General features: G+C 47.7%; 1 protein-coding gene across 1 annotated transcript in view; it reads right to left on the minus strand.

Annotated features, from left to right (window-relative positions):
• Positions 1 to 26644, minus strand: part of TBXAS1 (thromboxane A synthase 1) — a 152299-nt gene that overhangs the window by 45408 nt on the left and 80247 nt on the right. The window contains exons 5-9 of the mRNA XM_032401464.1: positions 26344 to 26460; positions 11571 to 11659; positions 9683 to 9831; positions 7406 to 7536; positions 3308 to 3622 (exon numbers count right to left, since the gene is read on the minus strand). Coding sequence (XP_032257355.1) covers positions 3308 to 3622; positions 7406 to 7536; positions 9683 to 9831; positions 11571 to 11659; positions 26344 to 26460 — 801 coding nt within the window. The remainder of the gene's footprint in view (positions 1 to 3307; positions 3623 to 7405; positions 7537 to 9682; positions 9832 to 11570; positions 11660 to 26343; positions 26461 to 26644) is intronic.

Genomic DNA, 26644 nt, shown 5'->3' on the forward strand with positions numbered 1-26644 from the left:
AAGGAAGGAAGGAAGGAAGGAAGGAAGGAAGGAAGGAAGGAAGGAAGAAATGGAGGGAGAGAGGGAGGAGAAAAAAAGAACCTACAAATACTCATTGAGTGGGTACCATGTGCAACACCTAACTATTAAAACAACCGTCAAATCAATTTTTTAAAAAAGACAACACCTATGTATTCCCATCTCTCAGAGACAGTCCCAACTATGACCTGGAGAAAGAAAATGACCTGGCTTGTGGTGGTGGGGGGTATCTTTCATGGCTGGGGCAGGGCTTTGGACCCTGTTTCTTCTTAGAAGAGGGGTCTGGACCCTGAGAGTCTAGGACTGACTTCCCAAGGTGGAACCAGGGACCACGTGTATCAAAGTCACCTGGTTATGTTTATTTAAAACGCAGGTTCCAGGGGCGCCTGGGTGGCTCAGTCGTTAAGCGTCTGCCTTCGGCTCAGGTCATGATCCCAGGGTCCTGGGATCGAGCCCCGCATCTGGCTCCCCTGCTCAGCGGGAAGCCTGCTTCTCCCCCTCCCACTCCCCCTGCTTGTGTTCCCTCTCTCACTGTGTCTCTCTCTGTCAAATAAATAACATCTTTAAAAACAAAAAACAAAAAAAAAAAACGCAGGTTCCTAGGCCCTAGCCCAGATTTACAGAATAAGAACCTATGAGGAAAGGGCCCTGGCATCTGCATTTTAAACCATCTTCCCAGAGGCTTTTCTGTACATGAATGTTTGAGAAACTGTACCTACCAGAATCTGTTTATTTTCCTGTGGGGTCTCAGTGCCTGACGACATTCTGCACAGCCCCAGGGAAGGTGGTTCTCCTGGGGTTGAGGGGGATTGGAAGGAAGCTGGGGTTTGGTGATAAAGTATCACCCTCCCTGAGGTCATGGTCAGTTAAGGCTATGTCAGAGGTAAGGGGTTGCGTGAGTGAGGGCCTCTGAATGGAAGCCAGTAACAGTCCTTGTGTCCTTGTGGTCGAAGAACATAACCAGATACAATTATGATGTAGCTGGTGGGACAGACTCCTAGAGCCCCACAGCTCTCTAAATGATACCACACTTTCTAGACTTGATCATTTGCTGCCTTCTATTGCCCTGGAGGGTGTCATTTGGGAGGGAGGTATTGTTTTCATAGACATTATTATTATTTTTTTCAATTGGTGATTAGATTTCCTGAAGGTGAGGATCATGACTTCTACTTCCTAGAGCTCTTGCCCCCTCTTCAACCCACCGCCCTGTCTCCCTCACTGCTGACCACTCTCTAGGTGCTTGAAAGTCTTTAGTTTGACCTGTGTCCTGGTTTGTTTGAGACCAGGGGGCGAATTCCCTTTATTGCCTTTACTGCTTTCCTGGGATAGCAGCCAGAGCTCCCTCTGGCATGTGCTCTCCCGAGTTCTCAGTCCTATGACATGGGTATGATTGACTCCAGGGGTGGGATTGACCGGCTTAAGCCCTTCTACGCCCCCATTCCCATGGCCATGATAGTTGGTTCCAGAATGGGCAGTGACCTAAGCATCCCGACGAGAGTGAACCTGAAGACTCTTGCTGAGAATTTGGAGCCACCAATTCTTTTCTCTCTTGGTAATGAGCAAGGAGGCCTGCTGGAGTCCTAGACATTCTCGGCAGGCTGCCTGGACTTTGAGAGGAAAGCACACGAGAATGGGGCCGTGACTAAGGATGCACAACCAAGAAGACACTGGGACCTGAAGCCACATCTATTCCTAGGCTGTTCGGTGATCTGTACTGATAAGTACTCCCCCCCTACCCCCGCCGCCATTTTTTTTTTTTTTTGCTTAAATCAGTTTGCGTTGGGTTTTGTTATGTGCCATTAAATGTATCCTCATAGATATGCCCTTTAGCTCCCCTTATTTCTCTTGCAGTCATGTACCCCTGTCATCTTGGGTCCCTCCTCAAACAAACAAACAGACAGACAGACAAACAGACAAACACCACAAGTACCCATGAAACAGGATAAGATGGGTGGTGGGAATAGGTAGTAGTGTTATTTGGATGCATGGCTTATGGAGACTCCATGCCCAAAGAATATTGGTTAATGGATCAATGTCAACCTGGAGGGAAGCCCTGTTCTGTTCAACATCTTAATCCATGACTTGGATGGAACTGGAGGCATGCTTAGCAAGTCTCAGATGACACAGAGCTGGAAGAATTGCTAATATGACAGATGGCAAAATCAAGATTCAAAATTATTTTGACTGACTTGAGCAATAATAAGGATAAATACAAACTCTTGCATCTAGGCTCAAAAAAATCAATTGTATACGCAGTGGATGGTGGAGACCTGGCTTGGCAGATGTCACAACAGTGTGGAACTTGAAGTGGACTATAAGCTCGTGATGAGCCCAAAGTTGAGGCAATTAGGAACACAGTTAATGAAGTTTTCAAATATTTGAGATAACAAAATATTTGAAAAATGCCTTGGTGAAGAAAGGCTGACCTTACATCTACTTCCCCAGTGGGATAAAGAAGTAGAATTTACTGGAAAGGAGTTTTCAGCTCAATATCTAAAAAAAGTTTCTAAGGATTCTAACAACAGGCCACCTCCCCCAAACTGGGAGTGTAATAATTATACCAGAATGGAATAGAAAAAAGTCTCTTAGGGTGGTCTTCCCTTTAAAAGCACAGATTTTAAAAATGATTTTAACAACTAGTAAGTCAAAGCAATACACACAAAAGCATCTGGAAAAATATGAGGTCTTAAAGTTGCCTCGCTCAGCACCCCTGAAAGTTTGCTTCAAATTCTCCAAAGAGGAGGCTCATCTAGAAGGAATATCCAGAATCTAGACTCAGCGCTGACCAGCCCCATCTCACCTCACTCCATTTACAGCCCTCCTCCTCATTCCTGCTTTGGCTTGGCCATCCTTCTGTCTGCTCCTGCAAGTTAGGACTCGGTGCCCTTTCCTGCCTCACACCTGCCCCGCAGAGAGAGTGCTGACTCCACAGCCAGCGCCCTGGGAAACCACACCTCCTTCCAGTCCCTGCCCCGTGACCCTTACTCCCTCCCTTGCAGCTAAGACTCTGAGCCTCCCCAGCCAGGCCTGGTTTCACGGAAGGCCCCAGACAGTGAAGTATATGTACAAGACACGTTCTTTTCTTTCTTTTTTCTTTTTTTCTGTTGTTCTGAACACGTCCTTTTACTTGCTAACCCAGAGAGGTGGAGAATGTGTGCAAAACAGCCCAATTTCATCTTATAAACTTAGAATGTGGTTTTCGCGAGGAAGTTATCAATATCATTAAGTTTCACTTCTACCAACACAAAATCATGTGTCCTACGGATTTCGCATGGATGACTGTACTCACGTATTTCTCATTAAAGCCGTCCACCTCTGTCAGAAGCTTCTCTTGGCAGTCAGGGTTGGTGGCCAGGAGGTAGGTGGCAAAAGAGAGCGTGTTGGTGACGATCTCGTAGCCAGCGATGAGGAAGATGAAGGCCTGGCCTACAACCTCGTCCACAGTCAGTGGCTTGGACAGGCGGCCGGGCTGGTGTGGCTGGGAGGGACCCGCGGCACAGTCGGTGGAGGAGAAGATTTGCCTGACCATATCAAAGCTGTCCACCCCCACAGAGGTGGCAGAATGTCGGGCATCCAGGATCAGTTGGAGGAAATCTCTCCGCCTCTACGGGACAGAAGGAAAAATACCCATTCCAGCCTTTGAGTCACACGAGTGAGATTTCTTGGAGCTCAGAAGAAGAAGACCTGCACGCATAGCCTTTAATGGGCTTGAGCCTGATGGGAACCAGCACCCTCACCGCGGGCTTCTCTGAGATGGCGAGAACCTGGCAGCCCCGAATACCCTTACGCGGCACCGGTTCTCAGACTTTGGTGCAGCAAACCGCAGAGGGTGACGCTGCCATTAAAAAGGATGAGGCCCTTCTATCTGGGCTGATTGGGAAACGTGTTAAGCCATTTTGGGAAAGAAAAAATAGAGCACGTTGCAGAACAATACGCACAGTGGAATCTCATTTCTGTAAAAGCGGTACATGTGCAATATATATAATTACACGTATTTGTTCATGCATGGAAAATGTGTAGCAACATCTATACCCGGAGGCTCACAGTGAGCTGGAGGAGGTGGGAAAACCGGGCGGGGGGGGGGGGGGGCTTTGATTTTTTTTTTTACTTTGTACATGTTTGAACTGTTGGTTGGCTGCTTGGTTTTCCAACAATAAAACAATTAAAACATCGTACAGCTTTAAACCAAAGCGCGTGCTCCCTTGTTCCCTTATGCACCGTTCAGGGCGCGGACGGGTGGCCACACACCCCTCACACTAAGCAGGAGGCTGACAGAGCTGCTCCTTGGGGAAGCTTGTCTTCAAAGACCACCCCCGCCCTCGGGTCCCTTTTCCCCCACTGATCCCCTACCCCATTTAAGTGCTTAGAGCTTTCTTACCGTCTTCCCCTACCTTCCTTATCAGCAGTTTGCATATTCTTTATGTTTTTCACTACCACTAATTGTAACAATAGAAGCCTTTACGTCTTGCTTTCGCATTGACAAAGTGCACCCCCCGCATATCCCTTCTTCGAAAAGCGTGTTAATGTGATGAGTGACAACCAGTATGTTACTCTTTTCTGAAGTTTATGGGACCAGACCAGGAAAGGGAGGGTGTCAGAACCACCAGCAGAAACAGATTGTGATTTCAAAGTCCTTTACTTGGTGCGGCGTGTGCTCAATTCATGGGCTTCTGAATTTCTGTCGCATTAATAATCGATGGCCCACCCGTCAGCACTGAATCCCATCTCGTAAGATAGTTGCTACGTGTTGTTGCTTTTTCTCCTCCGTGAGCGTATAAACACGTCCAGGGCAGGACCGTGTGGCCCACCCCTGGCCTGGTGTGGTGCTGAGCACGTGTTAGGCCTGTGATAAACAACCCCGCGAAGAACAATGCGACGCAGTAAACGCGTTTTGAGAAAGGCTGTGTTGGATTTGCTTACGAGCGCACGCTATTTGGGGCGGGAGCCTTGGGGCGTGAGGCCTTTGTAGCTTGACTGCTTCCCAGCTTCTGTGACCTTGCAGGACATCGCCTGAGATTCCAGCAGGTTCTCGCAGCTAAGCCTGTGGGCCTCAAGAACGTTGCGTCTCGGGAGCGAAGGCCTCAGTATCCTGCCGGCCGGCTCAGCTGAGCCACAGTTGGTTGTCTCTTGCCACCCCGGCCCTGCTCACTCCGATTTCCAGGCGGCATCCTCAAGGGCTGGCTTTCCCCCTATTCGCTCCTGATGCTTGGCCAACATCGGGGCGGCTCTTGGGGCTCCACTGCCAGCCCTGGTCCCAGGGGCCAGAGTCGGGACAGGGCAGGGCACCATGTGTGAGCGGAGTACCTTCTGTTACTTTGGCTCCTGGGTGAGCATTGCCAGGCCTGTTAGCTGGGGGAGTGTTAATCTCCTCGGGGCACCACGAAGTTGTCCCTCTGGCTCCCCCTGTGATTTTGCTGGAGGGGGACGGGGACGATGGCGGGTGGGAGAGCTCCGGCAGCTTTTTCCTGTGGTAGAGCCGGGGCTGGCACCCTTTCCCCTCATCCCTGCTCAGACAGGCTGCTAGAGGGCCATCGGGCATGGCAGAAATCTGTTTTCACCTCCAGCTACCAAGGCCGGCGGAAAGGGCTGCTCTCTGGGGCCTGGGCGCCGGAGAAGAGCATTAGTGTAGATGGGTTTCTTGTATTTGCACTGCATCAGCGACGGTATTTGAACACTGCCCATTTAGGACCGAAACAGAGCTGCTTTATGGTTATAATGGTTATACCCAAGAAAAGTACGCACCCTGATAGATGTAGGTGTCTAATCCACCCATCAGCTAGAGCTTAGAAAAATATTTACCTTTTAACATCTGTGCTGCATTTTCCACTGCGCAAACACACATCTGCTTGATGGAATGTCTACAGAGTTTAGATGGGTTTAAAGCAAGTTTTCTTAGTAACCATATAGCTCTGTCTTGACACGGGCAGTCCTGGATTTGTGGTTGGGAGGTTTTTCTCAGATCAGCTCATTGTTTGAAACAAACAGCTCTCGAGTTTATAAAAGGAAGAGCTCGAGGCAATCCTAGTAATTGGATCTTTAATAAACCCCTCACCTCATAGTAAGCCATTCGGCGATTCGGCGCAACAGTTTTAGAATTTTCAGCCTGATTCCACAGCCTGTGGGTTTCAGGCTGGGGGAGGGGCGGGGGTGTGTGTGAGAAAACTGTCATCGGGAAGCCCTTCAGAGCAATGCTGAGGTTTTGAAAATGCAGCTTTCCTCACCGCTCCTTCCCCAGGCTTCATCCTCATTCTGGAGATGCAGGAACCCGGATGAGAACATTCTGTCCTTTTAGGTGGCAGAGCCGGGCCAGGGATACCAGTGAGGGGATTCTTCCCACACCTCCAAGGGCATCGAGTGGAGTTGACGATGGTGTGTGCGCCAAGGGGCCGGGAGCTTCTATACACCTTGCCCTGCCTTCTGAACAGGGACACCTTTGCTTCCCAGTCTCCAGAGGGGGAAGCCAGGCTGGACGAGGCTGCTGCTGGTGCATCCAGCCACTAATTGACCCCCCGATCTCATTCTGGGCCCATTGGCGCAACTACGGGACCTCATGGCGTCCCTTGTTGATCCCTCTGAGCCAGTCTTTGAAGCTACTCTCAAAGCTCGCACAAGTCAATTCCTGAGAAGAATTTTAGCCCTCTTTTTTCCTTTGGAAGCAACTTTCTTGAATGCAGTGAGGCCCTTAAAGAATAGCATTACACATGCATGAGTGTATCCAACAGTGAAATTATTTTCCAAACCCTGAAAAGCCCTATTTCTGTTCTCAGCCAAGTTCAAAGAACAAATATTTCCTGGATTCCCACTATGCACCAAGCATGGTGCAAATCTTTGAGGAGGAAAGAAATCTCTGGGTCTCGGATGACGCACGAGCGAGCCCTCCGCCCCAAATTTTGTAGCCACATCCTCCATGCCGAAAGCCAGTGGGGGGTTAATTGCCCACTGCCCAGGCTCCTCCCTACTGCTGACGCTCTTCAAGCTGTAAAACTCCACCTTGCCGACTTTCAGTAGAAAGAATATGCTTATGAAAAGTCCATGTTGGCACATTTACCTAGAAAATTCTTTGGGGCTGATGTTGCCGGTGCTTGAAATAGAGAGGCCATGAATTTGGGGGGGCATCCATGTCAGAATGTGGACAATTTGCTCTGGGCTTCTCTCTACCGTCCCCCCCCGCCCCCCCGCCCCAACCGTCCTCACCTTTCTCTTCCATGTTCGCCCCTCCTCACCCCTTCTCCTTTCCTTCAAGTGCCCTGGAAAGCTCTAAGCAGTGGCTGCTGAAGGCCAGCGTGCTGTGGTGTGCGGGGCTGGGAGGCAAGAGACAGGGAAGAGAGCGCGGTGCCAAATTAGGCCCCGTTCTGTTTCCACGCCGTGTCCTATTAAGATCCCTTACCTCTTCTGCCGCTTGCTGGTCCCGCAAGGCAATCACATTCCTAATGAGTTTGTTAAAAAAGCCATTCAGTTCATCTCGGTTCTTATTGGGCAAAATCCGGGCCAGTGGGACCATTATGGATGGAAATGATACTTGAAAGAGAAAAACAAAAGCTACGCTGAAAACAGGGCGGCAGTAACCCGGAGCTATCCAATGCCTGTTGCCCGGGAGGCAGACCCCGGCCTTGACTTAAGAGTCACCTGAAGGCAACGGGGGCTCCCCTCGGTCCGAGCTTTCCCATAGGGCCCGTGCCTGATTCCACCTCCCCACGCCTCACTGTCCCTTGCACGTTGTAAGCTCTCCATACGTGTCTGCGCAATTGAATCCGCACTTCCCTCTCGCCCCCAGGAAGTCAATCTCATACTTAGAAATTAGTTTTCCAGGTCCCAGATAGGAGGGCCCAAGGTCTTCGTATTCCATCAAGAAAGGACAGATGATGGGCCACGTTTCCCATCTGAGCAAGTGGTGGAAGCTCATCTACTTTCTTAACTTTCTGGCCATTTGCATTTGTTTCGCATGGGGTCACTGTCCCCGGAGCTACCACCGGAACGGTCCCTAAGAGCTGCCCAGGCCGCTGCTGGCAAGAACGCTGGCCCCTCGGTACCTCCCTTGCTGTGCCAGGCGCGGCCCCGTGCCTTTGCTGCCACGGCCTTGGCGGGGCTCCCCGGGCCAGGGACACTTATCCTCTCATGGATCGGGGTCTATGTCGAGGGGCTGAGCCGCTGCAGGGGGGCTCAGGTCAGCTCAGCTTCCCAGCATGGACAATGGGCCCACCGTGCATGGCACTGCATGGGAACCTGGATCGGGAGGGTAGTTCTGGACCCTCGGAGCTCCCAGAACACTCTGCCCATTTTCAAGAGCCAGAGTCCAAACCACTGTGGTGCAGCAGGGAGGTGGGCTCAGAGTGGCCAAGAGAGGAGGGGTAGCTGGGGCAGGACAGCGGAGCCGCCCACCGCAGGGCGCGTCCGTGTTCGTGGTCCATGGCAGGTGGAGCTGACTCGGGGGAGCGGCTCCCAGGGGGTGGCTGGGGTGAAGGACAAAAGGGAGGCTGCTTTGACCCCCTTGGCGACCCCTCCCACAATTTCAGTGAGGAGCTGATGCAGGTGCCGGGGACTTCCACAGAAATGGACTCAGAAATGGGAACGAAACTGACCACGGAATGAATACAATTTAGCAGCCCAGCAGAAAGGTTAGAAGTTAGGGCAATAATCAATAACAGCAATAGCAGCACTTCAATACTTCCATAAAAGCAAGAAGGTGCCGGAATTGGCCAGAGGGCAAAAACTCACTTCTGAAATAAAAATAAAATAAATCGACCCGTCCCCACGGCATTAGGTAACCTGCCAGTCACCCTTCACGTATGATTTCTAGTTTGCTGTGCGCCGGGCTTCCAGCGGAGAAGACTTCTGAAGAGGATTTTGCTGGAGGGGAGGAATATGTTGTAGAAAATGAAAGGCTTTGGGGGCGCCTGGGTGGCTCAGTCAGTTAAGCGTCTGCCTTTGGCTCAGGTCATGATCCCAGGGTCCTGGGATCGAGTCCCGCATCGGACTCCCTGCTCAGCGGGGAGTCTGCTTCTCTCTCTGCCCCTCACCCTGCTCTCGTGCTCTCTCTCTCTTGCTCACTTGCTCTCTCTCAAATAAATAAATACATAAATAAATAAGAAAATGAAAGGCTTTGGGCTCCCATCTTGGCTCTGCCTTTTTTTTTTTTTTTTTTTTTTAAGATTTTATTTATTTATTTGACAGAGAGAGAGACACAGCTAGAGAGGGAACACAAGCAGGGGGAGTGCGAGAGGGAGAAGCAGGCTTCCTGCAGAGCAGGGAGCCCGATGCGGGGCTCGATCCCGGGACCCTGGGATCATGACCTGAGCGGAAGGCAGACGCTTAACGACTGAGCCACCCAGGCGCCCCTTGGCTCTGCCTTCCTAAGCTTCAGTTTTCTCATCTGCAAAGTGGGGATGAGGCAGTGCGAGCAAAGTGCCCAGCACGGTCCTCCCTGCGGCAGTGGCAAGAGAGGCCCGCGCTACCCGCCTTGGTAATGAGCGGCCCCGGCTGGTTCCAGGAGCATGAGGCCTCTGCGGGGTGGACCCTGCAGGGCGACTCTCAGAGACCCCTCGAGTGCCCGTTGCTCGTGGTGGGGGCTGAGCCCCGAGAGCTGCCGGGGCCCACCCCGCAGGCATGGGGCCCGGCCAGCTTGCCCGACCCCGGTCTTATGACCCCGGGCAGGAGCTGTACTTACAGATCAGGACCAGGACAGGCCTGGGGATGGAGAATGCAAAGAAACGCCTGCAGTGCATCACAAAGGGGTGCTCGGGGGCCCCTCGGGAGTCCACCTGGGTGCCAAAGGCGACGCTGGCAACCACATCCGTGGTGTAGCAGGTATAGCACCTGTGGGAGAGGGAGCCATTTGGGTTTGGGGAGGACTCTGCCATTGGCCTCGCCATCGTGCACGCTCCTGAAGAGGCACCGCTCTCCACCGTCTCCCTGCCGCAAAGGGAAGCTTCCTGCAGAGCTGAAGTGAGGGGGTGGGAGAGGAGCCCCCCCACCCCCCTGGCCCCGGGATGGGATCCTTTGAGCATGGCAACAGAATTCCAGACGAGACACAAAAACATCTCGGATGGCTGATGCCAACGAAGCCTGGGGAGGCGAGGAGAGCATCACTTCCTCGGCTCTCCGGCTTCGGGCAGCCTGAATCAACCAGCCACCGTCACATTCCCAGAAGCATGCTCTAAATCTCCCTCCCCGTGGAGGAGGGAAACAGATGACCCAAAGCCCATGCTGTATCGTCCCAAAGCTGTGCAGAGTCCGTCCAAAGCCAGGATCGAGTGGTTAATTGTTACAGAGCAAGTTGGGACTGAAGAATTGGCAACCTGGTTGTCTAGTTTTATAAGCTCTGTCCCCCTCTTCCTCCTAATGATTGTACAGTTTTTCTAAGAGTAACAAACCAAAAACAAGGGCCCTTCACACTCGAATAAATACAAGACAAACTTTGGGACCAGCTTCATGAACATATGTATATTATTACAGGAAACACACATTGCACTTTAGAAACAAACAGAAGGAAAAGTCTCTGGCAATAGCTCCAGAAAAATTAACCTCTTCGGCTCCAGGAAACCTGCCCTCAAAGGGCCATTTTGGTATCTTGCGGGAGCAGTCAGGTGAAGTTATTTCTAAAAAAAGCTACCAACGGGGTATGCATATCCTCTTATAACGAAAAGTTCTTATTTTTGTGGCTCGATGGGGGGCACACACGGAGCTCCTTTCCTTCCAGGTTCTATCACCACCAGCTTATCGTTAAGGAATAAAAGACGTCTCCAGATGACTTCTTTTATTTTGACTGCTTTATTGAAAACATTCCTACAATTGATTACACATGTCCCACTATAGCGAAAACAGTTTGCCTACTGAATGTGATTGCTTCTGATCCTAGCGGCCCAAGAGTTCAGGGTTTTTAAGTTATTTACTTTGCTTTCGTAGTTGCTCTTTAGCCAGCTCACATGGCTCATGACCAGAGAGCAAAGTGTGTGCGAGGATTTTGTAAACACCACGGCAGAATTTGGATGCTGGTGATGGTTATGTTATTACTTTATTAGCAATGATAATAGGAACAAGTCGGCTTCTGGCTGACCTGCCTCTCTCACCCTACTCCTGTGCTGTAAGCCGTAACTTAGCCTAGGACAACTGGAGGGGAAGCCAGACAATCAGCCATTTAAATTTGGTGTCCACCGCTAAGTAATGGCTTCTAGACTGAGGAGCACACTTCTTCTTGCAGTAAAAATGCATGGACTTTCCCCGCGACCACCCCCCTCCCCCGCCAGAACCCTGTCCTCTCTGCCCCCTCCTGCATCTGCAGAGGTCAGAGGGCGTGTCCACCCACACACCACTCCCCACTCAAGGCTTCCCTCACCACGCCACACCTACCCTGGGCTTTGTTCACATTCTCTTCACATTTTACGTGGATTTCATTTCTTCTTATTATTCAGTCCACCCATGCTTTTTATGAGCTTCTAGCATTTCCACAGTTTGCTGATCCCGAGGTAATTGTCCAGCAATTATGTACAGTTACAAGAAGCAGCAATTCAAAAGCACGATTTCTCATCTGTCCTGTATCCACATAGCACCCTTACCTCTGGATGTCGAAAGCGTCCCCAGATTCCGCATAGCGTTTTAAATGAGCCAGGAGCAGATCGCAGGCTTGGCTGATTAGGGGCATCATCTGATAGCAGATAACAAAGGGGTAATTAGGACACCATGCAGGGAGCACACCTAAATTAGCTGCAGATAAAGAGGTTATGTGTGGCGCTTCCTGGGAAAACAGACCTTGTTTTCAAGGTAACTTTCATGCAGCTAAGACTCAAGGGGAGGGTCTGAAATTCACAAATATCATAAAATACAATAGCTGTAAACGTCTGTTTTAGCTTATACAATCTGTTCTTTTGGAAGCAAAAAGAAGAAAGGATTTAGAGTAAATACTGTGAAATAATTACAAAAATGATCATTAAGTGCTTAGACAGAAATGAGAATCAGTACTCGGTTTCATGACATTTGGTTAGCATTAGAGAGTAAATAGACCACAATCCATATGTACTCTCTCTGGAATTAGCCCAAATCCATGTTTGCTTGGTTCCAATTATACTTTAGGTCTTCTGCTAGAATATAGAATCGTAGTCTCCAAAGGAACGTAAGGTCGTCCATTTCAACTTTTTACTCAATACAATAATCACTTGTAGAGCATTTCTGAGGGATGGCTATTCACTTCTGCTTCAGCTGCTTAAACCTCTGAATACGTACATGTAAGGGAACCCTTGACTTCAAGACGCCTTCCATGCCCACCCAGAAAAATTGCTGAATTTCTTTTTTTTATATTAAAATATTTTCATTATGGAAAACGTCTAGCATATGCACACACAGAGAGAATGGTATCGTGAACATTCATGTAATTATTGTCCAGCTTCATCAAGTTTGGATCTCATTTTTGGCTGCCGCCACTCTGACCCCAGCAGGCTGGCTCAAGTGGGTGGATTCTTTGTGGAGCCTGATGGCCACCCATGTGATCTTCTATTTCCTCCTATATGTTTGCAAAGCCAAGTCGGAAACGTCGAGGGGAATCCTTCTAACCAGTGTCTGTTCTAGAATGACACCGTAGCTAAAGCAACATGCCATAACATTGTTCTGAGCATTTCTTATGGAAAACATTTTCGAAATGTTAAATATGTTCAGATTTTACGATTTTGACACTAGAATATAACTTCCTGAGTGCAGGGAAGATTTTTGTCTTTTTGTCTCTTTGTCTTTTTGTTCATTTTTATGTCCGCAGAGCCTAGAACGATGTCTAGCACATAGTAATTATTTGTTGAACGAGGGAATGAATTTGAATGAATACTTAAGACCCAGTCTTTGCCCTTAAAAGTCTGGAGGCTTTACGGAAAGTTATAGGATGTTAATCTACTTGTTAGAAGGTATGTTGTGCTGAGGCCAAAATCTGGCCCCTCTAACAACCTCTCACTGGTTTCAGTTGACTTCTTCCATGTGGTGGTGCTTCAAATACTCCAACAGCAAGCACTGCTCCTCCTCATCTTCTAGACAATCGTCCCCGTCCCTTCAACCGCTCCTCGTGCAACATGGTCTGCGCACACTTCTCCATTCTTATCACTCGCTCTCTCTCTCATCAGTGTTACTCCTAAAAGGCAGCTCCATAAATGGAACACAATATTTCAGGTAAGATCCCACAAATCGTAATTGGATCACTTCCCTGCCTGCCAATCACAAGCCCAGGTGTATGCGGACTTCTAGAGAAGACACGTAGGACAGGCAAATATGGAGGTTCGGGTCAACAAAAGCTACAAGATCTTTTTCCACAAATCATCACCATATGCAATTGAGTTTTTGACACTTCAGACTCCATTCATTAGAAAAGCTTTATATTTACGTTACATTTATTGCTGTAAAAAGTTGTCCTGCCATGTGTTCTGAGCAGGACAATCTTTTAACTGCCCTAAAACATTCAGGTGATTGGAGAAGCCTGGCACAGTGGGACAGCCTGGGTGGCTGTTGGCCAGATGTTGGAGGGACACATGGCTTTGTTGGACCCCTCCCTCCTGTAGGTCTGCTAGTCAGTCACCCCATGTGTTCTGGAGTGTAAGGACAGAACTGTGATACCAGGGGCCCAACTGTTTGCTGTGGGAGCCCTCCCTGGAGGAGATGGTGCTGAGAAGCAGAAGGACACCCCTGGTGAGTAAGAGTGAGCTGTAGGCTAAGCTCAGGGCCGTGTGAGTTTCCAGAGTGGGGACGGTGGCCTGGGCAGCACCTAAAGGCAGGTCAAGGAGCAGACGTTCAGAGCAGAGTACACCCCCGCACTCAGTGGAGAGATGGCAGAGCATCTGAGATGCTTCCTTGTTGCCAAGACTTCTGGAAGAAGTACCAGGAGAGGAAAATTCTGATAAAAAGGACTTTCTGCTCATCCAGCTTCAAGGGCTGAGAGCACCAGAGTGCTTGTACTCAGTGTAGGTGGGCCACGGGGTGTACTCACACATTCAAATCTCCTCTCCTGTAACATTGGCGATTCCTTCTTGTTCCATCTGAGATTTGGTAAGTGTGCCTTCTAAGCCTTCGTTCGGTTTGTCAATGTGTATCCAGGAGCAAACACAGAGCCTGTGGCCCTCCACTAGACTGCTACTTTAGGTAGCTACAGAATTGGTCAGTCATCTCGGTTTCTGGCTCTTTGGCTAGCTGTGCGTGAACCTAAGTAAATATTCAGCCGGGCAGCAACTGATCAATAAGTTGGCCGGGGAAGTTTGTCAAATGATTTGCCAAAATAGGAATGGAATTTACCTCATATGCCTATCCTGAAGTCCGCTCAAAACAGGGATGAGAATCGCTATCCTGATTTATTCTTCGTAACTCTGGGTGGACTCTTCATGACAACTGCATTCTTTTCTAAATGTTCACCCACTGTCAATTTAATAATCTCTCAGTACAAAAGTGCGTGTAAATGGGTCACTTTTAGTGGCCTCTGGGCCATCACTCTCAAAAAATCTTAGACTACCTTCGTGTTTGGAGAACTCTACTATCTCATCCACATTTCTGCAACTGCCTTCGCTGGCTATATCCTTCCATTATTTTAATAAACTTAGTGGTACAAGTGAACTCTATTTTAATAAAATCCCATATACCAAAATTTCTCTTCGATTTATTTCAGAGGAGTAAGAACGTGGTAAAAAAAGAAAAATGCTGTTCGAAAGGAAGTCTTTTTAGATATCAAGCTTACAGCTCCCTTAATGTAACAAAAATGGTGTGCAACATAAAATTAGATTTATACTCAACTCTTCAGAAGCACGCCCTCTGCATAAAGAGGGGTCCACCCGTACTCAATCCAGTCATATGCTGGACAGTGCAAAGGGGGGCTGGACCCACTGCCCACCCTTGGTTCCTCTACGAGCTTGTAACTAGAATGCTTTGTGGCTGACGGGCATGATTGTAATTTTCTACCATGCTCTGCTTGCTGTCTGTTGCACTGAATGGATGATGACATTTTTATTTGGGTTAATGTGATATGAGATGGGGCATGTAATATGAAAAATGTTTTAAGAAGCAATGCAGAGAAAATATTATAAGACAGTGGAGCATGATCTGTATGTTGGCCAATAGGCGTCATTTCAGGCTTTCTTCCTTGCATTATACACAAGAAGTTATGGAATATTCACTCTCACATGAGTTGCATACAAACAAAAGCTCTCTTTGATGGGCTTGCAATCATCTTTATACAATCCACAAGCCCAGCAGTTACTCCCCTGGATTTGCAGACAAGCAGACATGGGTGGCTTGTGCAAACACACACGCACAGATGAGCACACAATGCTATCATCAGATCTTAATAAAAGATTCTCATTTGATTGTTACATTTCATCTTTGTAGGAGAATGAGAAATTTTTATTTTTGGTTTTTTCCCACAGCTTTCATAATGCATGGACATGATACTTATCATCAGATAAAATATTAATGTTATTAGGTTTTAAAAGAATGATTTCTTCTTGGGGATGACAGTCTAACAGCCACACCCGAGGAGAAAGGGTTCCCATTTTGCTCCTCTCACCTCTCACATGGGTTGGCTTTATTCTAGACGATGCTGAGTGTGCGGCTGGTCAGCCATTTGGAAACTAGCAGTCACCATCAAGGGTAAAGTACCACCCTCAGCCTAGGGAAGAAATTCTTCAAGGAAGGAAGGAAGTCCTTGCTCTGGACTGCTCTCTACCTGGAGTTGACTGTATTATTAAATCACCCAGTTAAAAAAAAAAAAAAAAGGATTTTTTTTACAGACTGCCTGAGGAATTCTGAGTCAAGGTATAGACAGAGGGCAACAGAATTAATTTAACAAGGTGGAGAGAGCTTTCTGAGTGATCAAAAGAGACAACTCATGGGGTAATGACAAAGAAGGGCTAAGAAATTCTCCCGCTCATAGGCTTTCTTCTCTCCTTCTAGGTGATTCCCAGAATTTCTTCAGTGGTGTTTCCTTCTCTGAGGCTAAGATGCTGACCTTGTTAAGTAAACTTGACCCTGGGAGAGCAAATTCTCAAAGCCACTGCCAGTTGTTAGATTTCTTCTGCTTGGCACTTCTTAGTTGTGTGGCCTTGGGCAAATTGCTCAACTTCAGTGGGTCTATTTCTTCATCTGCAAAATGGGAATAATAAGACCTTCTTTGAAGAGTTGTGACAGCAATTAGAAATATGTAAAAGGCTTGGCACTAGAAGGCAGGCCAGCTGTCCTCTGGAGGACCCTCACGCTCCCAGACTGCTTTGGATGCCTGGCACCATTTTCTTTCCTCTTATTCCCATTGGATCCACCTGTTCTTGTCTCACCATGTTATCATTAGTTCTTTGTCTCTCTCCCTTCATCTGTACCTCCCCATCGACTACTCTAATTCAGGCTTTGCCACCTGTCACCTGGAATGTGGCTGTCATCCTGCTTCTCGAGAACAAAGAAGCGTAAGCATCTTTGTAGTCTCAGTACTTTGTATAGTGCCAGACATATAGGTGGACTAAAAAACAATTTTCAAAGAGCTTCCTAGCCCTCTTTCTTTTCACTTTCAATCCATTCTGTGCTCAGTCACCAGATTGGTCTAATGAAAATACTTGTGGGGACACTGATTGAAGGACATAGAACAAGCTTGTTATCCTATTTTCCAAAGCCCACTAACAATTGAATCCTGCCAATAACCATGTGAATAAGCTTAGCAGATTTTCCCCCAGTCAAGACTTCAGATCAGATCACAGCCCAGGCCGACAGTTTGACGACTACATGCAGAGACCCTGAAACAGAGGTGCCTGGCAAAGCTATGCCAGATTCCTGACCCCCAGACACCATTAGCTAATAAAGTTTTGTTGTTTTAAGCTGCTAAGTTTTGGGGTAATTTGTTACACAGCAATGGGTAACTAACTAATATACTTTCAATGTCACCCTCTTGTGGCAACTCTTGTGTGTTGTCATGTATTATTGAAGTTTTCAGTATTTGTTCTATCAGGAATGAGCTCACTGCAACACATGCAGTTGCATCTCTAGAAATATCTATGCGATGACAGGTTGACTGAATGTTCCTTGAGGGCCTTGACATAGAAGGAATGTTAATTGATCGAAGAGCTCTTTCTGTCTGAGCACGAATGCAGTGCAGTTTCCTGGGCGCTGGCTCTGTGTGAAAGATCTGGTGCCCATGCTCGTTCTACCTCTTACTTTGGGCAAGTCATTTGAGTTTCTCTGAACTGGAGTCCTCACCCCCAAACGAGGGGCCAATTGCAGTGCACTATAAAGTCCCTTTCCATGGACATTCTAGGATCTGAATGAGGTCACTAAGCAACAGATTGAGACAGTTACTTAGGGACCATGGAAAGAGCAGGCAACTTCCTAGTTTGGCAGAGTGAAGAGTTGGATGCATGAGCCTCTCTACTTGCTCCAACACATCCCAAGACCCCGTAAGAAAGTCTTATTATATCTCTTTCATGCATTGACTTCAGAATTACATAAAGACCTAAATCTGGTTATTTTTATGTTTCAATAATTTAGTAAAAGTGAAAATTAGAAATTCAGATCCTCTGACTCCTGGTTTGTTGCTTTTGCCTCCACATTCCCTTTGTTCCTCAGTCAACTGACTTCTAGGTTATAATTTCACTTAATGCAGCTCTGATGCCATGAACTTGGAAAACAAACAAACAAACACCATTAAACCCTTGGCGCCCCCTGGAACTTTGGAGAACAGAGTCAGCCCGAAGGCTCCTGAGCAGGGAGAGGGAAAGAGAAGGTCCCTTCTGCATTATCTCGTACTTCTAAACTGAGATGCCCCCCACACTTTGATGGTGTAAAGGCAGGGTGACTCATGGTCTACATATGAAGAGGGATTCAGAAAAGAGCCTGAGCAGAGGGCCCCACCCTAAGATGAAAATGTGGCTCCCGGGAGCTGTGTCCCCCCGCCCCCCCCCCCCACCCCAGGGCCATGGAAAGTGGAGACTCCAAAGGTATGACTTGCAGCTGTCCTCATCTGTTCCGGAAGTGTCTGTCGCAGGATCTAGGGGGAAGTCTCGCATCCTGCAGGCTAAATGGCTGAAACCCCTTTCCTTACTCCCACACTTTCAAGTACTTAATAGCTCCTCGCCCTCCAGTGAAGCTCGCACCAAACACTCCCCCGGCACAGAACTCTCTGTGCCTCAACCTACTTTTCCAGTTTTCTCTCACTAATCCCTTACATGTACCCTGTGTTCCAGCCAATTTGTACTCCTCTATTCCCTGAACACATCCTGTACTTTTCGTCCAGATGCCTTTGTTCCCGTAGCTCATTCTACTTGCAGTGCACCTCCTCCCTCTGTCAAAGCTCAGTAAAATCTTCAGGACTCACTTCCAATGCTATCCCCTGCCCCCAAAGTGGCTTCTGATGCTCGAAAGAAGACGTGAACTCTGTCACCGTTTTCCACTACTCGGTAATAACGTAGGATTTGTGCACTTTGTTGCCCTTGTACATTAAACACCCCCTTAAAGACAGGGACTAATAAATCTTCATTGAATTTTATGAATTTAATGTTTCATTCTATTTGGCACTCTTAGACCTGTGGGCAATGTTGTTTTGGAACTGATGTCAGAGGGGGATTTTCTGAATAAATAAAGAGTCAGCTAATGGGGATGGGAGATGGTATTTAAACATATTGTTGACTTCAAAAATAATAAAAAATAATACCTTAAAGTGCTTTAAATGGGTGGCTAACAAATGTAAAATTAATACCAGTTAACAAAACTTATTACCTCCTTTTGCCACCCAGATATTAGAAACATCCACGACTTATTTTTATGCAGAATTTCCTGCTGATAAGTATCAGCTCTAGCCATCTAGGTGAATAATCAAGTGTCATTTCTAATAAGTCAGTGGTTCCTGTCAAGAGTTGTGACCAATGAGAACTCACCCCGATGAGGAGGTGGCTGCTGGGGTTGCCCAGCAACAGCCCAGCTGGGAGGCACACTTAGATGCTCGCTTAGATTTAACCAGTGGCAAGTCAGAGTGACATTATGAGTCTGGCAAAGGAAAGCCAAATTGTAACCCAGGATGGGGTACCCGTGATGAGGAGTGTGGTTTTTTTTTTTAAATGCAAACGGAAAAGGAACATTTTAACCAGAATTTAAACAGTCCATCATTATACCAATTTTAATTAGGAGATTAGGTGTCAGTGGAATACAACTGTGTCGAAGGATAATGGTCCCTTGCTGCTAGAGAAATACCCAGACATTCTGGAAAATGGGCAACTGGTCAGGCAGAGACAATGTATTTTTGGGCTCCAAAGTATTTATTACCACAGCCACACTTGGCTGTAATGACTTTCATTTTTATTGTTCGGAAGGATTAAGAAATAAAAGCAAATATTAAAAATAGACTGCTGGAGGCTCATGCAGCCGAGAGAGAGCTGCTTACTGCAACATTACTGGGAGAGCGGGTTCTGTTCTAGAAGCCCTCGTGCACAATCGTCTGAAGAGTGTACAGTGAAAATTTAAAGGCCAAGCCAAACCGTGATGAAGACTGTAACCCTGCGAAGACTTTTGCACTGAAATGATCGCAGCTATGCATTTACTCATAAGCTGGCTATATCAACTTAAATTTTTTAAAATTGTAGTCATTCTGGAGTAATATGTCTTCTCCAAGGCAGGAAAGGCCTAGAGGGAATAATAACCACATCTGTCTCCGCCTTTAAGATTCATATATTATTGACTGTGCCTTTCTGACAGGAAACATCTGGATGAAAGTGAAAAATTAGGCAGAGCGCTGGATTCTTGGCGACTGTGAGAGACACCAGCCTTCCCTGTCAGTCTGGCTTTTCTTTAACTGAGTCCCTATGCCCAGAGATATGATTGGCTCATTTGCTGCTGAGTGACACGACCGGCCAGGCTCAGCCTCTCCTGTGTGAAGCTTCCAGCTCTCCTGTATCTGCTCAGCGGGTCACCATCAGCTTAGTGATGTGGGTGAATGAGGAAATCCCATTCCTTCTCTTGTGCTTTGAGGACTGAGAAGACACGAGCCACCATATTGGGTAGGATCCATGGTCCATCCAGTCTGGAGCCTGGCCTCTGCTAGAGGCACTTAAAAATGGCGTCCCCCATGGACCACCAAAGTCACAGTGCCCTGTGGCCTCATTTCTCCCAGTTGCTGGCTTTGACATTAACGACCCGTGTTTTCACCTACTAAAAACTTATGTGAGCCCAGAACAAACAAGGTTAAACAGATTTCTTCACTGCAGACTCTCCCAACCCATTCATATACTAAGGTACATAGCTAATCTCTCAGAAGATGGTTGTCAGGGGTGCTTGGGTGGCTTAGTCGGTTAAGTGTCTGACTTCAGCTCAGGTCCTGATCTCAGGGTCTTGGGATCAAGTCCTGCTTCTAGCTCCCCACTCAGCAGGGAGTCCGCTACTCCCTTTCCCTCTCCCTCTGCCCCTCCTCCTGCTTGTGCTCTCTCTGTCTCTCAAATAAATAAATAAAATAAAATAAAAAAGAAGATGATTGGCAATATTTTACGGAATTGTATGACCATGGGCCTTTTCAGACCTCAACAATTTTAAGTCCTTTTCCTTGGTAGTAATTCATAGCTTGAAAGTTCATTATCATGTAAGTACAGTTTTGATGCTTTCCTCTTAAGTGTATTATTTTCTTCCTGGTTACACTGAAAGTTAGCTGCCACTTTTGTGCTGACTTACATAGTCTTAGAAGAGTCTTAGAAACTTACTCTAATTGACTTAATATTTGTAAAATCAGAAGAGCTTAGAGGAATTTACAAATGTGTAGATTGCACGGTATGCTCCCTCTTTCAGATGAATGATAAAATTTAAAAATAAAATTAGTGCTAACCTGGGTCCCCAGGGATTCCCCATTATTTATATTTTTCCCTCAGAGAGAATTAATTTAGCTCCAGTTTTGTTTCCTAAAATTAAATCTATTTACTTTCTGACCCATAATAAAGTTTTATACAACCCCAGGGTTACTCGTTTATAGTCTTTGGTAGAGAATCTAGCATAAGACTCTAAAAATCTCAATAAATCTACTGGTTGCCCTTTTTAAAAAATTCTCTTTTAGGGGACAGGGCGAACACTCTGGCAGGTCAACTGGGCAAAATATTTCCTAATAAAAACAAAAAATCCATCATTTTCCCAGCAGCGCTCAGGAATCCTGTAACATAGACCTCAATAGCTTGGCTGTCACTGGACTATGATTTCGGTGGTCTCTTTTTCTGGAATGAGGAATGCAGCAACCAGATTTTCACCAGTGCCTTATCTTTCTACGTCATCCCAAATATGAAGCCAAAACCCAGTTTTATTTTATTTTATTTTATTTTATTTTATTTTTAAGATTTTATTTACTTATTTGAGACAGAGAGAATGAGAGAGAGAGAGAGAGAGCACATGAGAGGGGGGAGGGTCAGAGGGAGAAGCAGGCTCCCTGCCGAGCAGGGAGCCCGATGCGGGACTCGATCCAGGGACTCCAGGATCATGACCTGAGCCGAAGGCAGTCGCTTAACCAACTGAGCCACCCAGGCGCCCAACCCAGTTTTATTTTAAATAAAAAATACGGCTTTGTGATTTAATGCTGATTTTAAAGTAACTTTCAAGCATTGCTGACACGGCTGTCTAATATGTACATGGATAAAGACAGGGCCATCTCGGCCCTTTGAATATTAATGACACTTCCAGACACAGGTAGGAGAGGGCGTAGACTGCCAAGGTGCTAATGGAAACAAGCTGCAGAATTCCAAGGGAAAACAAATCTTTATTTCAAGAATAAATTCTGAAGTTTGATAACAGAAGTCCCCAAGCTATTTATGAATTCAGCAAGGAATGGAGATATTGATATTTCAAAGCTATTTCGGGGGAGGACGGACTCAGGTATCCATAATCGAGGGGAGGGCAGGCTCGGGTCTGTTGTCCAAGCTTCTCTCGTCGTTTCTGCCTCCTCCACCCCGTGTCCCTGTGTGCCTCACTCTCCTCTCTCTGTCTTTGGGAACTGCTTTTTCTATTTCTGCATGTATATACCTGTGATTCTCCAAAGAGAAAGCCAATGATGTGCCTCATCCCCTTATTTAGCTTTTCCTTGATAAAATTATTCCCTTTTGTTTTATCTTTGTCTTAACATATATCCTTCAGTAGAAAGCTTCCCGGCTCTTTGATTCTCCATCTGTCCATCCACCCACCTACCCATCCATCCATCCATCCATCCATTCATCCAGCAAATCATCACTGAGTACACATTATGTGCCTATTGCTATGCAGTTAATGATAGAGAAAAGAGGAGTAAATGGGCTATTAGCCGGCAGTAAAGCTACAGAGAAAAACAGAGCAGGGAAGGGGAGACAAGTTTCTGGGGCTCAGCTCCTGCAAGGCTGGGGATACCCCGGGTCTCTGATGGTCAGGTGAGGGACCAAGAGGAAGACTCACACCAGTGCTTTCCACTCTGACTCTTACCAGAATTATGGCAGGGACCTTGCAAAACATACAGATTCTCAGTCACCTGTAGAAGGTCTCATTCTGAGGTCCTAGAGTGGCTAGAATTATGTATTTTAACAAGGATTCTAGGTGATTCTGGTGCAACCCTTGGTCACACAGGGTTTGAGCACCACTGACCTAGAGAGCAAAGGGCAATGGGTGGTTAAAGACCAAAGAAGCATCTAGAAACCTAGAGGGTCACTTAGGCTGGGGGAGGAGGTAGTCAGGGGCACTAAGACTGGCACCCTGCCCTCCCTCCCTCCCCCCCTCACCCATCTTCCACAGGGTAGCAACTAGCCCTTGTCATAGCCTCCACCCTGTCTGTACTTTGGTGCAGAGTGATGCTCTGTGCTCAGAGTCCCAAACCTTGCTCTTCAGATTCCAAGGGAAGCTGCCTGTAGAATTAGAAAATTCTTTTCTTAGAATTAGAAATTCTAAGATTAGAATTTCTAAAATTCTAAATTAGAAAAATCTTTTCTTTCCCAAGAATGTTTAGCTTCCAAGACCACTGTCTCAATAGGGCTTGAGAAAGCCTGATGTGCGTGCAGGTCAAAACTAAGCACCGACCTCCTGATTCTGGAAGGCATTCCCCTGCCTCCTTCTGAAGCAACATGCACCACTGATTCAGTGCAAGAAGGAAGACCACAGGGGACATGATTTGTAGGGTACAACACACACAGACATTGCTTGAATGTTTGAAAATATTATCTTTGTCACATAGTTTTCTGTGCTGGTGTTCCTTTCTACCTAAGCAACATTTAACACCTTTGGCTGCTCCTTCCTCCTTGAAATACATTTCCCTTCCACATTCTCCTGGACTTCTATTGCAGGCTGCTCTTCTTGAGTCTTACTCGTAGGTCTCTCCTCCGCCGCTCACTTGAATATGGTTCTCACCACCACGCTCTTCTCTTCCTGTACTGCACGCACGCTGGGCGTGACCTTGCCATGTCTGTTTTGGATGACCATCTTTCCTGCCCTCTCTCTTGAGCTCCTGACCTGCAGTCAACTACTTCCTGACATATCTATTTAGATGCCCCCTCCCACCCGAGAACCTCAAACTCACCCAGTCTAAACGCCCCAGAGGTGGGGAGAGAGGTGACTATTGCTGCCACTGGAATGGCATCCTTTCTAATGGAAACCCCAGAACTTAAATTCAACTATATTGAGTGGGAAGATTTTTCAATAGAGTTAAGTTTACGGGTAGTATATGTTAAGTAATGGGGTAGAACTGAAGCAAAACCCAGGGAATCTGGTCTATGAAATTTCTCCCTCCTCCCTTCCCCTCTTCCCTACTCCTTCACGTCATATATGACCTCCCGCTTTCCCCTAGGTACCTTAGTGCAATAAACCACTTGGAGGAACTCTATTTTCTGCAACGAATCCAAAGCATTTTCTCCTTCTGAACCTAGGAGCACTGAATTTGTTTGGGAAACGACATTCTATCAGTTTTTGGAGTATACCCTATAGAGTGCTAAAGAAATCTAGACCTTGAAAAAAGACCCAGATTTATTATTTTTTTCCCCAAAGAAACAGCTCAAATCTGTCGAGAAAAATTTCTCCCCTTTCTTGGTTACTTAAAAAAAAAAAAATCAGCTACCCTTCATCAATTTCTTTTCAACAAGTGCTGAGATTCTGCATCTGCCGTGCTGCCCGAAACCACTGTTTACTCGTGATCAAAGAAATTTGCTGCGACATGTTTGAGCTAGTGATGTCGACCCTCGGTTTACCTACTTCTCTTCCCCACCCCTCTTTTCGGCTACCTCAACATTTTAGTGACTGCCTGTAATAAAGGTGACACTCCCCCCACCTTGTCTGGGTGGTCATCCTACTGCTTTGCAGTTTTTAAAGAAGCAGGCCCTTCCTTGGAACAGATCCTCACCCGAAATCTCGGTATGTAGCACAGCGAAGCGTGGAGCGGGGCCCGTTCCTCCAGCTGAAGCGAGACCGCCCGTCCTTGCGTTTCCCTGAGGGGATCTTACCCGGCGCTGGCTTCACATGGGAATCACCTGGGGAGCCGCAAAGCCCCTCAGACCCGGGCTGCCTTCCAAACCAGACCGATTTAATCAGAACTGGTCGACGTGGGCCTCAGCCCTGGTTTTCAAAGCTCCCAGGTGATTCGCATGTGTACCTGCGGCTGAGGAGGGCGGTGTGTCTCCTGCTCTCCGCGCCCTCCCGGGTCAGACTGGGGCCTGCGAGGAGGGAACCGAGCGTGCGTGGGCAGCCCTACTAGGATCTGGGTCCGTTCTCATGCTGCCGTGTCCCATCTGGGTGAAGCAGTGGCAGGCCCACGTGACCAGATGGTGGAGCGACGTTTCTCAAAGGGCTTTACAGGTAAGAAAGGAGAAATGTGTACTTCCTCTGTGTGAAACGTGTTTCCATACCTTAGTAGCTTCCAGACTTGGGCAGAAAAGACAGAAGTGCTGCTTCTGATCCCCCTAGGTTTCCACAGAGGCCCCGTTTGCTACCCTTTCCTTCCCCCCGCCGTCCAGATGGCCCCTGGGACGGTCCTAAGGAGCCTTAGAACAATGTTTGAAAATCACACGAAGGTAAGAGAGGCGAAGCATATTCTGGAGCTGGATTAAGATGTTGGCTGTGCCACTTAACAAGCTGTGTGACATGGAGCGTGTTACTTAATCTCTCTGTGCCTCAGTTTCCTTCCCTGTGCAGTGAGGGTGACCCTAATAGTACTGACCTCCCAGGGATGTGGTGGAGATGAAGTGTGGTGAGACAGAGGGCACAGAGAAGAGCTCAGTGAGTTTCAGCTGGTGCCTACAGGCCGAGCTCACCCGCCGCCCTCCAACACCAAACCTCACCAAACGTGGGCAGGATCACTGGTTTCTGAGCGCATTTTATTGGATGGGATTAATTACGAAGTATGGGACCTCTCCCCTTCTGGGGGACTTCCCAAGATTTATAGGAATTAAACAGGACTGTATGGGTGAGCATCTTGAGTTTAAGAGTAGCTTTCATTTCTTGACCTGAAGACAGACTGCTCGGAGCCCAGGCTGTCTGGAACAGCTAGACATGGTGGATGGCTCTGGAAGGATGCTTCTTCTGGAGTTGCCCAGGTACTTGGGACTCTGAGTCAGTCCCTGAGCACTTCACATCAGAAGGGCTCAAGTGCTCGGTCCCCCAAATGCTTGCAGAATTCAGGCCAAACACCAAAGCCGGACCAGCAATTGGTGAAGATCATGTGTGACGGAACTTGGCCGAGAGGCAGGACCAAGGGCCGGAAGAAAAGGGTGGGTCTCTGGGTGGGGGAAAGAGGGAGCCCAGGGTTTTAAAGAGCTGGCAGCATGTTGTGTTCCTATCCCACTGACGCGGCCTCCAAGGTTACCCTGGGCATGCCTGTGTGCCTGGCGTTCACTCCTCCCCCGCGGTCCATGGTCCTCTCTTCCCTCCTTCAGACTGGATCCACAGCTTACCTTTGTTTCAAGGGGTTCTCTGGTTCCTCCCTATGGAAAAGGTGTTTCACCTGGGAGTTTATTAGAAATGCAGAATCTCAGCCCCCCTCCCCCCAAGATCTGCTGAATCAGAATCTGCATTTTAACAAGATCCCCAGGCGATCCATCAGACATGGAAGGAGGAGAGGCACGGCTCCCGTTTTCTCCTGGGTGGCCTCAAAGTGCCCGGGGCAGAGTCTTGGGACCTCGCAGAAGTGGCAGACGCACTTGTACACTCATAATTGTTTTGTGGCAACTGGAGATGGGGGAGCCTGAGGAAGTGGAACCCACTCCAGTACACTCCCCTGGGCTTTTTTGCGTCCTAGGGAGGTTTGAAGGCCCCTGTGGGCAGGGCATTTTAAAGTGCCGCGTGGACAAGGGGTGCCACGGAAACCCGCTCTCCATCATGATTTGGAGAGAAGGAACCGTAAGGGGTGAGTCTGCATTTCCTGCATCTTACCTTATTCAGCTTTTCAGGACTGAAAGCCGAAGTCAGCACACTTCTGACCTCTTCCCATCTTCTGTCACGTAAAAACAGGATGCTGTCCATTACTGGTTTGGACTCCAAACCCGACACCTGAGAGAAACAAGCAGAAGATTAGGACACGAGGGAGGCAAAGCCACCTTGGTGACAATACGGGTCTATGACAAACACTCTGGTTAAAGTCCACCAAACTAGGAGAATTCTCTCACAAGGATATGGAGGAAGCATGTAAAGGCTCACAGATAATGGTCCAAAGATTCATGGCTGAGGGCCCGGG

The sequence above is a fragment of the Phoca vitulina genome, unplaced genomic scaffold (genome assembly GCF_004348235.1).
Source record: "Phoca vitulina isolate PV1807 unplaced genomic scaffold, GSC_HSeal_1.0 scaffold4, whole genome shotgun sequence".
In the NCBI taxonomy this organism is placed as follows: Eukaryota; Metazoa; Chordata; class Mammalia; order Carnivora; family Phocidae; genus Phoca; species Phoca vitulina.